This window comes from Carassius auratus, unplaced genomic scaffold, assembly GCF_003368295.1.
Source record: "Carassius auratus strain Wakin unplaced genomic scaffold, ASM336829v1 scaf_tig00010016, whole genome shotgun sequence".
Lineage (NCBI taxonomy): Eukaryota > Metazoa > Chordata > Actinopteri > Cypriniformes > Cyprinidae > Carassius > Carassius auratus.
In genome coordinates, this window is record NW_020524100.1 from 52,126 (window position 1) to 68,351 (window position 16,226).

General features: G+C 38.1%; 1 protein-coding gene across 1 annotated transcript; it reads right to left on the reverse strand.

Annotated features, from left to right (window-relative positions):
• Positions 1-478: 478 nt before the first annotated feature.
• LOC113072738 (collectin-12-like) lies at positions 479-11,573 on the reverse strand. Its single transcript, XM_026245704.1, has 8 exons — positions 11,431-11,573; positions 9,120-9,206; positions 7,354-8,397; positions 6,289-6,780; positions 5,703-5,839; positions 5,445-5,554; positions 1,221-1,363; positions 479-1,118 (listed from the first exon to the last, which is right to left on the reverse strand). The coding sequence occupies exons 2-8, from the start codon at positions 9,193-9,195 to the stop codon at positions 1,099-1,101; spliced, it is 2,022 nt and encodes a 673-aa protein (XP_026101489.1). The 5' UTR covers positions 9,196-9,206; positions 11,431-11,573; the 3' UTR covers positions 479-1,098.
• Positions 11,574-16,226: the final 4,653 nt, after the last annotated feature.

Consider the following 16,226-nt stretch of genomic DNA (forward strand, 5'->3'; position numbering starts at 1 on the left):
AAAAAAAAAAGGAAAAATTCCATATTGTTTGTCATTGGTACAAATTTTTGAATGTCAGATGGCATTAAAATTATTTTTTAACAGTCTAAATTACCTGTATTCTTCATTATTTATTAATCCATGATTGCTTTGTTAAGCAAAAGTAAAATTATGAGAATAACCCAGCAAGAATAACCCAGAATCATAAAAATGCAAACCCACAAATGGTAAAACTGACTCTAACTTGGGTTTTCTCAATAACCCAGCATGCTGGGTTAAAATGTGTAAACCAGCATGTTGGGTTACTTTAACCCAGCACGTGTTCTGTCCAATATTTACCCAGCGCTGGGTTGCCAATTGGGTTATTTTTAACCCAGCCATTTTTAGAGTGTAGATAGACGTTCTAAACAAATCAACTGAAACAGTTATTGCCTTAAAAGTAGGACATTCCTCAATAAAACATTTATCAAAAGGATAATAAAAATGTCAACATAAAACATATTGAAAAATACCAACTATATTTTATTTCCGATAAAAAACATGGTCTTTGATGATGACTACATACATGTACATGTATTAAAATACACAACTATTTTATACATAGCTACTGCATAATCAAATATTTTGAAAAATTAAAAGCTTTAAAGATTTATTAATAAAATCACATCAGTGATGTCCAAGATGTAGGAGATAAAACTCTGGTGTGAACAACTTTTGGATTACAGTCATTAAAACCCATCAACATATTATTTGTAGCTTTACGGTTGGCTGTTAAAAGCTTTATTTTAATTAAAGCAGCTATGGTATTGCACTGGAGTAATGTGGCATCAGCTTTGTTAATGAAAGCGGTGAAACAGGTATTTACAATCACATGATTACAATACATTACAGCTTTTTCTTAATCTAAACATTAACATGACTGGTTATCAGTGTATTGTATAGTTTGCAGTCTTGAATCATCTGTGATTGTCAATGACATTTGCTTTTGGGTCTGTCACACATGTGGATCTCCGGGCAAAGCGATCGTTCATGCTTTGTGAGAGGATACTGTGCCAGGAGTCTTCTGAACTGTCTCTGTGATTGTCTTGTCCAAAATTCTCTGTTCATTCACAACAGGTGCTATAAAACTGGAACTCTGACTGTGAATAATGGAGAAAGCACCTCAATAAATTATATGAACTTAACACTTCTCAACAAAAAGAAGGTAAAAATATATGCAAGAAACAAGAACTGTAACTTACATTCATTAGTTCGTTCACAAATGAAACCAATGCGTTCTGTGCAGAAAAAGTCATTCCAGCTGCCCTCGTGTATTAACCCTGCACAGTCCTCCCCAGCCTCGTGACCATGGCTCCAGTTATCAGGCTGTCCAGGCTTCCATTTCCTTTCAATTAAAATAAGACAAGACTAATGGGGAATGTTTCCTCACATTGCCATCTAGGGCTGTCACTTTTGTGAAAAAATCTTTTTCGATTTTTAAGACATAAGTGTTCATTGAATTGATTGTAAAATCAATTTTCCATGTCTAAAAAAAAAGGACATTGCCTTTTTCAACGTCAAATAACGGACGAACGTAAAGAGAGCACTGGAAACGCACAAGTCAGCAATATTTCTTATTTATTGGCATGAAGTTTAGTGCAGAATAACAAACAGCAACAGGAGTGCAACATTCTAGAAAAAATATATACAGTATTGTTCAAAATAATAGCAGTACAATGTGACTAACCAGAATAATCAAGGTTTTTAGTATATTTTTTATTGCTACGTGGCAAACAAGTTACCAGTAGGTTCAGTAGATTGTCAGAAAACAAACAAGACCCAGCATTCATGATATGCACGCTCTTAAGGCTGTGCAATTGGGCAATTAGTTGAAAGGGGTGTGTTCAAAAAAATAGCAGTGTCTACCTTTGACTGTACAAACTCAAAACTATTTTGTACAAACATTTTTTTTTTCTGGGATTTAGGAATCCTGTGAATCACTAAACTAATATTTAGTTGTATGACCACAGTTTTTTAAAACTGCTTGACATCTGTGTGGCATGGAGTCAACCAACTTGTGGCACCTCTCAGCTGTTATTCCACTCCATGATTCTTTAACAACATTCCACAATTCATTCACATTTCTTGGTTTTGCTTCAGAAACAGCATTTTTGATATCACCCCACAAGTTCTCAATTGGATTAAGGTCTGGAGATTGGGCTGGCCACTCCATAACATTAATTTTGTTGGTTTGGAACCAAGACTTTGCCCGTTTACTAGTGTGTTTTGGGTCATTGTCTTGTTGAAACAACCATTTCAAGGGCATGTCCTCTTCAGCATAGGGCAACATGACCTCTTCAAGTATTTTAACATATGCAAACTGATCCATGATCCCTGGTATGCGATAAATAGGCCCAACACCATAGTAGGAGAAACATGCCCATATCATGATGCTTGCACCTCCATGCTTCACTGTCTTCACTGTGTACTGTGGCTTGAATTCAGAGTTTGGGGGTCGTCTCACAAACTGCCTGTGGCCCTTGGACCCAAAAAGAACAATTTTACTCTCATCAGTCCACAAAATGTTCCTCCATTTCTCTTTAGGCCAGTTGATGTGTTCTTTGGCAAATTGTAACTTCTTCTGCACATGCCTTTTTTTTAACAGAGGGACTTTGCGGGGGATTCTTGAAAATAGATTAGCTTCACACAGACGTCTTCTAACTGTCACAATACTTACAGGTAACTCCAGACTGTCTCTGATCATCCTGGAGGTGATCATTGGCTGAGCCTTTGCCATTCTGGTTATTCTTCTATCCATTTTGATGGTTGTCTTCCGTTTTCTTCCACGTCTCTCTGGTTTTGCTCTCCATTTTAAGGCATTGGAGATCATTTTAGCTGAACAGCCTATCATTTTTTGCACCTCTTTATAGGTTTTCCCCTCTCTAATCAACTTTTTAATCAAAGTACGCTGTTCTTCTGAACAATGTCTTGAACGACCCATTTTCCTCAGCTTTCAAATGCATGTTCAACAAGTGTTGGCTTCATCCTTAAATAGGGGCCACCTGATTCACACCTGTTTCTTCACAAAATTGATGACCTCAGTGATTGAATGCCACACTGCTATTTTTTTGAACACACCCCTTTCAACTAATTCAACTAATTGCCCAATTGCACAGCCTTAAGAGCGTGCATATCATGAATGCTGGGTCTCATTTGTTTTCTGAGAATCTACTGAACCTACTGGTAACTTGTTTGCCACGTAGCAATAAAAAAATATACGAAAAACCTTGATTATTCTGGTTAGTCACATTGTACTGCTATTATTTTGAACAATACTGTATGCTGAGGGGAAGGCTGCCATAACAAAAGAAAAAAATCACTGCAGGCTTCAACCCGGCTGCATTTATGCATTATAAATTTACTGGACAGGGAAAACAAGTCGATCAACATTTTCGGGGTCCAGAGCAGAGTGTTTTTTATTCACTATATGTCCAGCTGTTGAGAAGACGCGCTCCGACCGCACTGAGTTCCCAGGGACACTCAGGTACAACTGCGCCAGGTGGGGGGGTATTACTGCCAATTTTCCAACACAAAAGCCGGTCGCTGTCAGCTTGCAGTGGTCCTTTGCATAACTCAGAATCTCCTGTAACTAGATGCGCGAATGAGGCGAATTCGTGTCTACCGTGCCACGAGACCTCTAGACGCGCATTGACATTGACTTAACATTGAAATCATTTGCGCCAGACGCTCTATTCGCGCTTGGTGTGAACGCAGCACAAGAGGTCGCTTTCGACGTCACTGGGTCTTATAGGCATGTAAAATTGCTGGTATTTTCTGTCTAGCTTTCGCAAGGCATACTGCACTTTCGGAATTCTTTATTTTCTTTTTCTGCTTGTTTGTGAGTTTTGTTACATCTATATTTTTTTAATTGTTTAATTATTTTAAAATGAATAGTGTTCATATTTGGTTAAAATCGATTCCCTATTTTGATTTGGGAAACTTTTTTGGTTGGTCCGATCGATTGTGCAATCGCTTTTCGAACTAAAAGTGACAGCCCTATTGCCATCTTCTCATTTTATTACTGAGGATCCTCAAAATAATGGGACAAATGTTAAACACACTGGATACACCATTGCCTGGTTTCACAGACAGGGTTTAGACTAAGCCAGTATTAGGCCATAGTTCAATTCAAGTAATTTTTTTAAACCTGCCTTAGAAAAAAACATTACTGATGTGCATCTTGAGACAAAACAAAGTCAATGATGTATTTTAAGATCAGTCAGTGTAAGTTTCTTTTAGCTGAAACAGCTCAGACTTAAATTTTAGTTTGGGACTAGGCTTAAGCCTTGTCTGTGAAACTGAGGGATAATAAGGCCTTTTGCACTGCCGGAACCTTTTCATAGTACCAGAACTAATTGTGGAACTACCTCTTTTGGGCGATTTTGCACCGCCGGAATTAGGTGCAATTTTATTACTAGGCTGCCTTTTTCAAGAACCAAATTAGCTCCAACTCTGGAGCAGCGTCTAACAAGCACAACTGGTACTATCCATGACGTAAGTAGACATTGATTGGCCAGACGCATTCGTGATAACTTGCCATGATTTAAAACAGTGTTTAACATGCTGTAAGCATTGTCAATTTATTTCGCAAGTATGGTGAACAGCGATAAAATGTATGGACGCTGAAGTGCAGGCACTTGTAGCAAATGTAGCACTGCAAGTTGTTGTAGATTCTTAATCCTCCAAGTTCTTTCAGTCGCTTTACGTATACGTCTAAATTTCATGTCCATTATTGTGAAACCCGCGAGACACAACAAAAACACAGCTTTGAGCACAGCATCCTCCATCCTCCTGTTGTTAACGTTGTTCTTTGTTAATGTTGTTGAATGCAGCGAACAAATGACATCGCTGTCGTCCAGCTTACGTCATGGCTTAGTACACACTGTTGGTGCGAATGCCACCCTTTAAATGGTACTGTAAAATACTTTGCGTAAATTAATCCCAGTACTTTAGTAATGTACATTTAGTTCTGGAACTAACGCGGCGTAAAATGCCCTAATGTAACCTATAGTGGGTATAGAAAAGAATCACCCCCCCCCCCCTTAAAATAATAACATTTTGTTTCTTTGCAGCCTGAAATAAAGACAGACTTCGTTTTTTTTGTTATATATATATATATATATATATAGCTGTGTTTACTCAGTGCAACGTATAACACCAAAGTGAAAGATATAACAGCAACAGGTCAGAAAAAAAAACTAGAATCATTCTACAGTTGGAAAAAGAATCACCCCCTTCTTAAAATGACTTGTAAACTCAATCAGGTGTAGCTAATCACCTGCTCAATGGAACACATTTCAGGCTGCAAGGCTACAAAATATGATTATTTTAAATGGGGTGTTTATTTTCTATACCCACTGTATTATATACAAACTGGAGTATCAATAATAGAGTTCATGGGTATTTTATTTCGGTTATTTACTCACGTATAGTTGGGCAGGGTCCCGTCCACCCATCTCCAGATGTTTTCATCAATAATGTCAGTGAGACCCAGCCAGAAGTAGCCCTTTCCAGAAATCTGCCTCTTTATCCATAGCTGTGAAAGATATTAAAGTAGGCATTGTTGCAACGTATTTATAGACTAATGTTAGGTCTAAAACTCAAGAGTTCGAATGATGTAAGTTATTTTATCATAGCTAATTCTAAGACATATTACATATTCATGAGTAGTATTCAGGATTTACCTGCTCATCTTCATCATTGATTATCAGCATAGTTGAACTCTTGTTGCTGCATCTTTCCTTTGTCTCATTAAAGTCCAATTTCTCTGACGAGAAGAAGTAACATTTGTCTCTGAAGCTCTTCCACTGAGGTGGACACCCTTAGATAAAAAAGAAAGCATTACAAATATGATCGAATCTTAACTTAAAAAGTAGCACTCACACAAAAGACTGGTTTTTATACAATTCAAGTCTTCAAGCTGTAAGGAAATTGGTATGAAGATGCAAAATATGCGCTATAATCTGTGAAATTATGTTTTTGTATTGTCCCTACATAATACATTTTTTTAAAAAAAGTAACACATCAGTTACATTTGAAAGTGAAAATGTGAAAGTGACATGACGTGTAGCCAAGTATGGTGTCTCATACTCTGAATATTGACAACTTTTACCAACTGTACGAACTGTTCTCAAAAATCACTTGTTTGATATACAACAGCATATCCATATTACATCAAAAAAAATATTTATTCTGTATACTCTAATATCTATAAATGGCCTGTATTAAGTATGTGTAAACAGTGACAGTGAGTATGAGAAAAGCTAGTACCTGGTGTACTTGTAGGGGGTGGCGCTACCTGGCGGCTGACGAAGCCTTGTGGCTCTACCGGGGGCACAACTACTTGTGTTGTAAATCCTGGTAATCCAGGAGGTCCAGGTGGGCCAGGGGGCCCACGGGGTCCATCCAGTCCCGCAGGCCCAGTAGGCCCAGCTGGCCCTCTAAGTCCTTGCGGCCCTTGTGGCCCTTGAGGACCTGGCTGACCATCTCTTCCGGGCAGACCAGGTATACCAGGATCACCTTTCTCTCCCGATGGCCCCGCCCTGCCCCCTGATCCTCGAGAACCCTTTGACCCAGTGCTTCCTCTTGATCCAGGTGGCCCTTTCATTCCTGGTACACCAGGAGGCCCTATCGGTCCCCTTTCTCCTTTAGGCCCAGCAACACCAGGTGCTCCTTTCTCACCATTTTCTCCTTTCTGGCCAGCTTTGCCAGGCAGCCCCTGGGACCCTTTGTCTCCCCGAGGACCTCTTGGACCAGGAGGACCTGAAATTATGTAACAAAATAATAAACTTTGACTCTAATTGTCCAAAAGCACAAAATGCTGGTAGTTCAAATGAGTTATTAGGTATATTCAGAGATTTGCATATGTGCAATGTGTTTACTTTTGTAAATTAAGACTTTTCAAGGAGATCACTCATTGATTCAGTTAGAGATCAGCTGAGCCATGTTTTGATTGCAAATTATGCAAATTATGCATTTTAAAATATTCTAAATAATAATAATAAAAAAACATAAAATAATATTTCTAAACACTTATAATGTGTAATATTTTTTTAAATTAATATATTATTTTATTAAGCTGTTATTATATAATTAAATTGAAACACTAAAATTACAAGCTGGAAATAAATAAAAACTAAAACCTAAATAATAACTGAAAACTGAAAATATACACATAAAAGCTAAACTAAAACAGTCTATAAATAATACTAAAATAACACTACTTACTATAAATATGAATAAAAAATAGAAAATAGGAACGATTAAGTTGTGTATAACAAAACAGAATCTTTTAAAATAAGTGTCTGTATTTAAATCAATAGCCTGACATCTTACCCTGGAGGATAGTGAAATTGGTGATGAGCTGCGAGTGTTTGCTGTCGACCAGTTTCATTTCCTCCATGACTATGGAGAGGCTGCTGACTTCTTTGTCGAGCCTGGCGGCGAGTTCTTCCTGCTGGGTTTTGAGCTCTGTGTTGTCGGCTCTGGTTTCTGCCACACTGCCGTTCAGCCCCAGCAGCAGGTCCGAGTGCCGGGATAACGTCTCGGAGCAGCTGCGAAGACCACTCAGGTCCATGCTGATCACTCCAAGCAGCTGCGTAGTGAAGCTCACGTTCCCTGTTATGCGGTCCATTTCCTCCTCATTATGGTCAAGACGTGCCTCTAGTGCATCAAACTTCAGGGAGGTGGTATTGTCGTGGTCTCGCTGCTGGTCCATGAGCTCACGCAGGCTCTGGTCGTGGCTGTCGGCGATGGCCGAGGCGTTCTGCACCTGCTCTGAGATCAAGTTCAACTGAGAGTTCACATCCTCCAGAGCATCACTGTTAGAGCGAGTCAGCGCAGAATTGTTAGCAGCTAAGGCTTGAAGGTTCTGGACCTTCTCCTTCAGCCAGTCGGCATCCGCTTTGGTCTGCCTAGCCACCTGCTGAAGGCTCTGATAGTCATTCTTAAGCTTCTGGACAGCCTGGCTAGTGTCCTCCACCGACCTCTGGAGGGAGCTGATGAGGTTCCTCTGCTGGGTCTGGGTGAAGTTCAGAGTGCTGATGTTGTGAGTGTTTCGGCCCTGTTCGCTCGTCTGCACCTGAAGAGCCATCTGGAGCCGTGCTGTGTCCATCTTTAGTGCGTCAATCAGGCCGCTGTATGAGTTTAAGGTGCGGTTTACTTTGCTAATGACATTGGCATTGCTCTCCAACAGCTCTCGCAATGACTGGTGTCCACTCTGCATGTCCTCGCCAGCTAGCCGTAGCTCACTGAGAATAGCTCTGTTGTTAGAAGCCTTCACAGCAACGTCACTGAGCTGCTTCTGCAAGCTCTGAATTTCCAACTTGAACGAGAGGAGTTCACTGGTGGCATTCTCTGACTTCTCTCCCGTTTGATAATCTTCACATCAAAATTAGAAGTTTATTAGGTGAGAGTCAATGATGTATATGAAGAGTGTTCATTATAGACCTTTATTCTGTACTTACTGCTTATTGCACTTCTGGTTAGATGCTAACTGCATTTCGTTGCCTTGTACCTACATATGCAGTGACAATAAAGTTGAATCTAATCTAATCTAATCTAAATATTTAATGATAACTTTTATTTAATGGCTCATATTTACTGTCTTGTAATCAATTAAAATGTTTTATTTTCCTTACACCTTGAATTAATATACATTATATATAAACAATATATTCATATATTATTATTATTATTTATTATACATTTTTTGGAAAGTCATGTGAAATTATACTAAATTTATTAAAGAGCGTCACAAAAAGGTCCAAAAATATGACTTTTCCAGATGAAAGGTTTTCAAATATAAACAATTAAGTTTTTAAATGAATAAATAACTAAGATATTATAACTAAGCTTTTTAAGGGTTTATTTTCAACATTTTCATTCTGTCATTAAAGATAATACAGTTAGTTAATAAAGTATTTAAAATTTTTCTTCTTTAAGATATTAGGGCAGTTTCATTATCATCCATTTGACATAATGCCTCCAAAAAATATCTAAATCAATTTCAGAAATTAAAAACATGCTCATCAGAAAAAAATAAATAAATTGAAACATATATATATATATATATATATATAACATCTCAGGTCTGGACTTACCAAGTTTCTTGAGGTCCGTCTCTACAGCCATTATTTTCCCTCCATAATTCTCCATACCCTCCGTTACATTATCCATCTTTTGGACCACTGTGGGCACACATTAAAAACACCAGTCAGACTTGTCTGTGTTTGTGTGGTCTAGTATGTAGTATACTATAAATCCTTACGTATTTCTATTTTTACAAAATCATGAGTTAAAAGGCTGCCTGGCATGTATCTCTGAGACACAATGAAATAAATTCCTTCGAAATGTTTGTTTTGAACTGTGTGGACATGATTTCACATTTTTCACTTGTTCAGTGCACCGTGCACAAAAATACAACATACATTCCACACACACAGTCATGCAGGAAATGCATGACACTTAATTTCCTCTGGAATTTGGAATGGATCCTGAGGAGTCGCTATCAGAGCATCTCATGAACCTTTCTGGTGATTCCCAGCAGTCTTGCTGGCACCACTATAGCTATTCAAGGACAGATTTTGGTCTCATCCCTGATTTGTCTAATAATGAAACCCTAGGTTAACATGCCTAAAGGATAAAATGTTAATATATCCTGCCATTTATTTCCTTATACAATGTTGTTTTAGATTAGACCATTAGACTTAATTGTCTGGTTAATGTGCACCACTAGAGGGCACTTCCACTTTACATTCAGCTTGATTCTTTTGGTTAGTGGTATATGATTAAAATACCAACTGTCACAATTTTTTTTTTTGGAACTGTAAGATGATCTTTCAGGCTATCCTGACAAAGCCCACCTCCGGTTCCCAATGAATATCTCACTGGCAATCAAACATGAATGAAAAAACTAAAGTCATCATCTTTGCTCTCCAGTGTTTTTGCTCTCACTGTTTTTTAACTCATGTTTCATTCAGACATGCAGCACTCTGCTATTTGCTGCCAGCAAACTCAAGCACATCAAAGATCTTGGGTGTTAGCATTCCTGACTGCGCTTGTGTAACCAAACAAAATAAATATATGCTGTAGGGGAAAAACAAAACACGGAGGTCCATTTCAAAGGCTTGTTGGTCATTTTCACACCGGGAGTCTGTCAGCGGGAGGTCAACACTGCCAGTCTCCTGCCCTCCCACTCTCCTTTCTTTCTTATTTTCCTGTAGAAGCCATGTTATTTTTGAATGGAGTTTAGTGGAATGGTTCTCTTAGCTGACAGAATGAGTGACTCAATCAATAAATATGCTCCAAAGACCATTGAGACACTCACTGGACTACATCTGAACATACAATTCAAAACTCTTGTCTATTTGATGTCACCGAGGAGACAGTTTAGAAGTGATACAGAATAAGCATAAAGTAACCAGATTCTTTCTCAGACTACTAACAAGGGAAACATTCAGAATGCCACAAAGTCCCTGTCAATCAACCTGTGGGTTTTGGGACAGCAAATTGCTGCTAAGGCATAAAATCTCCTCTGGAGCAGGTTTGCAGGGAGACTTGCTGCTTTACATGGTCTTGTCATCTGGTTGGGATTAAGGCTTTAGAGAACCAGAGGAGACATATGGACTCAATGGAGACGTGATCTGGACAATCGGATCACATTTATTTAAAGCTAAATGAGCAAGGAAACATTTTCAAGAGCAAATTTGAGGTGCTTTAAGATCTATATAATCCATCAATATAATATTGTTATCCCTTTTCTTCTCAATAAATATTTGATTGCAAAACAATTATACCTTGATCAGTTAATGCACTTGAAAATCAAACCCATTAGCAGAGAAATGCTATATCAAATATATGAATAAAGTTACTTAAAAAGTAAATTTCATTTGAAAACTATTAAAATACCTATAATTTACTGTGTCCTTCTGGAAGACAACAGCGTTTATTATCTTATCCTGGTTTTTGGCACCAAACAAAATAAACTGCGATGCTCTGTTTCACCGTGCTCATGGCTTTCCCAGCTAATACAGTAAACAGATTTCACTGTGATAGTCCAGTTGACAATATTTGGAAAACTGTCTTGTTTCTAAGGTACATATGGCTGCCTTATGTCAGGACAAATAAAAAAGAAAAGTGAGCCAAAGTTCAAAACTGAACAACAGAAATTATGGTGAATGTTCATTTGTGGCACATTCTTGATACATTTTAGCTGGATAAGATATAAACCTAGTGAACCTAGATGTTTCTGGTCAAAACAGCAGACAGCAGGAATAGTCTGTAGATTTGCAGTCTTCATTAAAAAAAGCATACCAGGCTGAAAACACAAACAATGCAGAATTATGCATGTCACAAAAAATGAATGAGCGTGAGAGTGTGATCTTCAAAGAAAGTTTCAGGAGGACTTCCTACCTTTGTATCCAAGCACAGCCACAGCTATGGTCAGCAGTGCACAAAGTACATACAGAAGAGCAATCGCCACCCTCAGGGCCCAGTCGTTTTTACATTTAGTGCATTCACTTCCTTCCTGGATACCTGCGACAGAAAAGAACAGTGCATCCAAATATGAAAATGCTTTTCAGGATGATATAAATACATATACCTCATTCTTTAATAACTTGCTAGCTGACAGGAGAAATCATGGAAACTGCCAATGGTTCCTTAAAGTGATATGGTTCCTTAAATTGGGCCCAAACAAAAACTATAAAAATTCATCAAAATATCTGCCTAAGTAAACAATGACAGAATTTCTGTGTGAATTTTTTTTTTTTTTTTGACTTAGCATATTTACTTTTATTTGATATGGTCTTAATAATTAAGTTTCTTTTAATAATTATGCTGATAATAGATTAAACTGTCTAAGCTGAACTGTCCCAATTAACTAAAACATCTGAAACACCTTTAAGACAAAACAGAAACTAAGAAATAAACAACTATTTCAGCGATTTGATGCAGCTTACACCATCCGGGCTTGCTTTAAGCAGGAGACCATGTGTCATGTTTGTCTTGAATTAGTGATTTGTGTCAGTCTGGTTCAAATGACCATTTAGCGAGGGGATAAATGGTCAACCATAAATAGTGTCACACTAGTACGAATAGCAAGTCTGAATGGTACACAACAGACTATGACGTCACATTCGCCACATCCTGCATGTTCTAAGAGTAAAGTGGACCCCTGTTGGGTTTAGATTAAAGCTTAGCAAATAAACACGTCCACTATCTCCAGTAAAACTCCAGACATTCCTCAACGAGACTCACATCCTTGTTTGACTTATCAGCATATGGTCGGAGTGGCAGCTATGGCATCCAGGTCAGGCTAAAATGAAAGCCCCATGAGAGGGCCAGGGGGTGGGCAGGTCGCTGGGGTGCTTGTCCTTAAACCTAAACATCTGTGTAAACATCAAAAAAGGGCCCTCCGAGCTATGGCCCCGGATGTAGGGGGGTTTACACTGAGGGTTTGGTGAGGTGGTCTGTGCGGGGGAGACCAGGAGAGGCCTTAACCCACACCCACCCACCATTAAACCAAACCTCATCATGTAAACAAGCAACATCACCACCTCTGGCTATGGGTCACTGGGGTGTGCAGAGGAGAGAGAGAGAGAAAAGAAGACAATAAACACATTACTTCTACATTGCTGTTGAGTGTTTATTGCTGGGTTTCTTTCACCTAATGAAAACTATCAACTAGAGATAGACAAATTGCTACTGACCTGCAGCACTGAAGCTACTGTAGATCAACCACACAGCTTTAAACCCTAACACCTTTAAGTAAATCAAACGCATATAGTGCAACCAGTGTCATCCCATTCCATACAAATGACTCTAATCAACTCGTTCTTTTAAGGGAATCAGAAAAGTAGAGTGCAACCAGTGTAGCTCGATACTGAAGTAACTAAAATGTCTGTGTAGACACATTTTTTGAATTTATAATCTTTAAATACAAATATTACCAGTTCAATATTACCAGATAGAACACAGTGAGGCACAACACGACACAACAAATCCCAGACAGAAAACTGCTGCTGTGTTCTATTTACGACGTATTGACACTGCAAAGCTGATCCGATATTTACACGGGTCCTACTTCTTTCCTTAAGCATCCTCTTTTGTTTTTATCTGCTATGTCTACCTTTCTGTCGCTTGGCTCTGCTAATGTCTGTCCTATGAACTCTTCCACATCATGAGTAGACATGCCCCTTACTGCTGATTGGCTACAAGTTTATTTTGCTACTCGGCCCGAATCAGTTTTCTTAAGTGTTTTTGAAAAATCGCTTACACCACATTTAAGTAAAGATCATGTTCCATGAAGACATGTTGTAAATTTCCTACCATAAATAGATCAAATTTAATTTTTGATTAGTAATATGCATTGCTAAGAGCTTCATTTGGACAACTTTAATGAAAATCTTCTCAATATTTTGACCCTCAGATTCCAGATTTTCAAAAAGTTGTATCTCAGACAAATATTGTCCTATCTTAACAAATCATAAATCAATGGAAAGCTTATTTATTCAGCTTTCATGTGATCGAATTCACCATTATGACTGGTTCTGTGGTCCAGGGTCAGATATGGCAATGGAATTGCATTACTTAAAAGTACAAACCCTAATAGGAACTACAATGGTTCGAATCAAATGTTTTTTTTTTAACCTACTATACAATTGCCAATTGATTAATGCAGTCTACGTGAACTATACATGACAACACTATCTATAAACATTTTGACACACATCCAAACACCCACACACTTAATGTTTGCAGCTCAAACACAAACATGGAAAAACCTAAAGGGAAAAGCAAACTGAGGCTCTGGAATGGATGACCATATCTTGCCCTTTACTACAGTGCTTTAGGGAGAGTCTGGAAAATGGCTAGAGTGTCATTTTGAACAGGCCAGCAGTGACTGGTTCTGGTCCAGGAAATTCCCAAAAGAGAAAATAACTAGTCAAACGCTCCAAATAAATTTACAGTAACACACAACAGCCCATACCTACTGTTTGATAATAATATACACTGGATGATTGCTGTTCTAGTCCACACTTCACAGTATGCACTCTACAGATCTCATGATAGATCATATTAAAAGTTGGAGGAGGAGAAGTGCTGCTTTAACTCTGTGTGAGATGAGGTTGTTAAGCTGTGGCAGGAGATTGAAAGAGGGGGAAACGCTGAGGCCCGAATCCACGCCTGTGCAACAGCTGTGTTTCATTTGGACTCAGGAAGTCGCTCAAAGAAAAAATTCCTGTACTTCTCTTTTTTTTTCCTCTATACCTGCTATAAGACCCACTCGCACTTGCCCAATGCAACAGAACACTTGTGATGGAAATTTCCATGGCAACAAAAATAAAATTTTCCACACTACACACAGAAAGCGGTCCATGTTTGAGTTGATTTTTGGTTTGGAATATGTTCAAGGGTGATTCTTCAATTAGGACCTTTTTTTTGTCCCCCTGAACGATTCAAAATATGCTCTTTTGCAAAAACAATTATCCTACTTCTTGAGAAAATTAGCTTTCAGATTTCCTATCGTCTCAGTAATTACGTTTTTTAAGAGTACTGAATTGCTAAATATGCCATAATTAAAAAATGTTTGGACCACTACCCAGACTTCTCCTCTTCAAAAAGAAAATCAGTTAAGTTCTACCTTTAGCCTATCTCTCAGAGCTGGAAGAAGATCTTCCAAGGGAGTCTAATTTGATCTCAAGTAGACATTACTAATTTTTACAGTGTTTGACTGATTTATAATTGTGTTTAATCAAGCCATCCTTAATGTTCAAATGTTTAAGCTATAAGCTATACAGTTTGAAAGCTAACGAACTCTCATACTTCAGGCATTTAAGAAAAACAATTATTTTGCCATTTGATAATAATTATAGTTTAATCTGCATGATCTGAAAGCTAAAATTGCTGTCATAATAAAGTATTTATTTTCATAATTCCAGTTAAGCATTACCTCAACTGATTTCACGTTGGCCATCATTATGTGACTAATACATTTGGAAAACCAGAAGTGTAAAATGATTGAACATGATGGATTGGCAGCCCTGAAACCAAAGAGTTTAACAAACATGATCAAATAGTAACAATGGACCAAGTCAGTCTCTTAAGATGAAGAGCAAGTAAACTCTTGAAGTAGATAACTCCGGTTTGTTTCAACATAAGAAAACAATGAGTTTCGTCATGTTCCAAATATGCTGCATATCTATCCGTACATGACCACTGCCAACATCTGGAATCATCCCTCACGGTAAGACTCCAATAAAATTTGCATGAAATTCTTTTCAGTTGTGTGGCATCAGAAATAGCTAATTTTGTGAATCTGGTGCCCATCTCTGGATCCAATCATTATGGCCCCAGCGTCCCTCATTAAAAGCCCCCTCTCTGGAATGTTAACAAGAAAGCACTCTAAAAAGGGGGGTTTAACTATAGAGACAAATTACTACACCATTATGTTTGTAAACCTCTGAACTGTACTGCTCCACACCGCTAGCATGCAACAGTAATATTTTTTCCCCTTTTTTGACAGCAAACAGGTTTATAACACTTTAAATAGGCACAGACATCTGGAGCTTATTACACAACGGGGGAAAAAAAAATCAAAGGATGCAAGAGAAAATCTGATACATCATCGCTTCATGCCAAGAACTGAAGAACAAACATCTAAAATGTCAGCTCAGTTTACAATTTGGATACAAGTAATACTTTTCCTCTAAGAACCCTTTATATTATTGACTTCAACCTCATTTATAAAACACCATCATGGTATAGGATGTGCATTTTTTAATATATTTTAGTGAGATGTTAAGTTATGAATGGCTTGAACATACCACCAAACCTGGTGTATCTGTGTGGGAGAGGTCTGGACTAGTGTTGGGCGATGTGGTCATTTTCAAATGGTCAAATCATCATAGATTTCATTTAAAGACCAACAGTTTAACACTAATATTGGACATAAACGAACACTTTAAATATAAAGTATTCAAACCAGGTAAGTTCATATATTTGGAGTAAAGTTGAGTTGAACTGATGCATCAGCGCTCCGGACAGCGCGCCTCATGACGAGACCGACACACCGCCACAGAAACAAGAATGAGATGCATTCTAACATAACTGTGGCATTAAACTCAGTTAGTGAGGGCTCTTTCAAATATTGCACATATATATATACCGTTCAGATTACTTGTTAAAGTGCAAAGAAATACCTTATA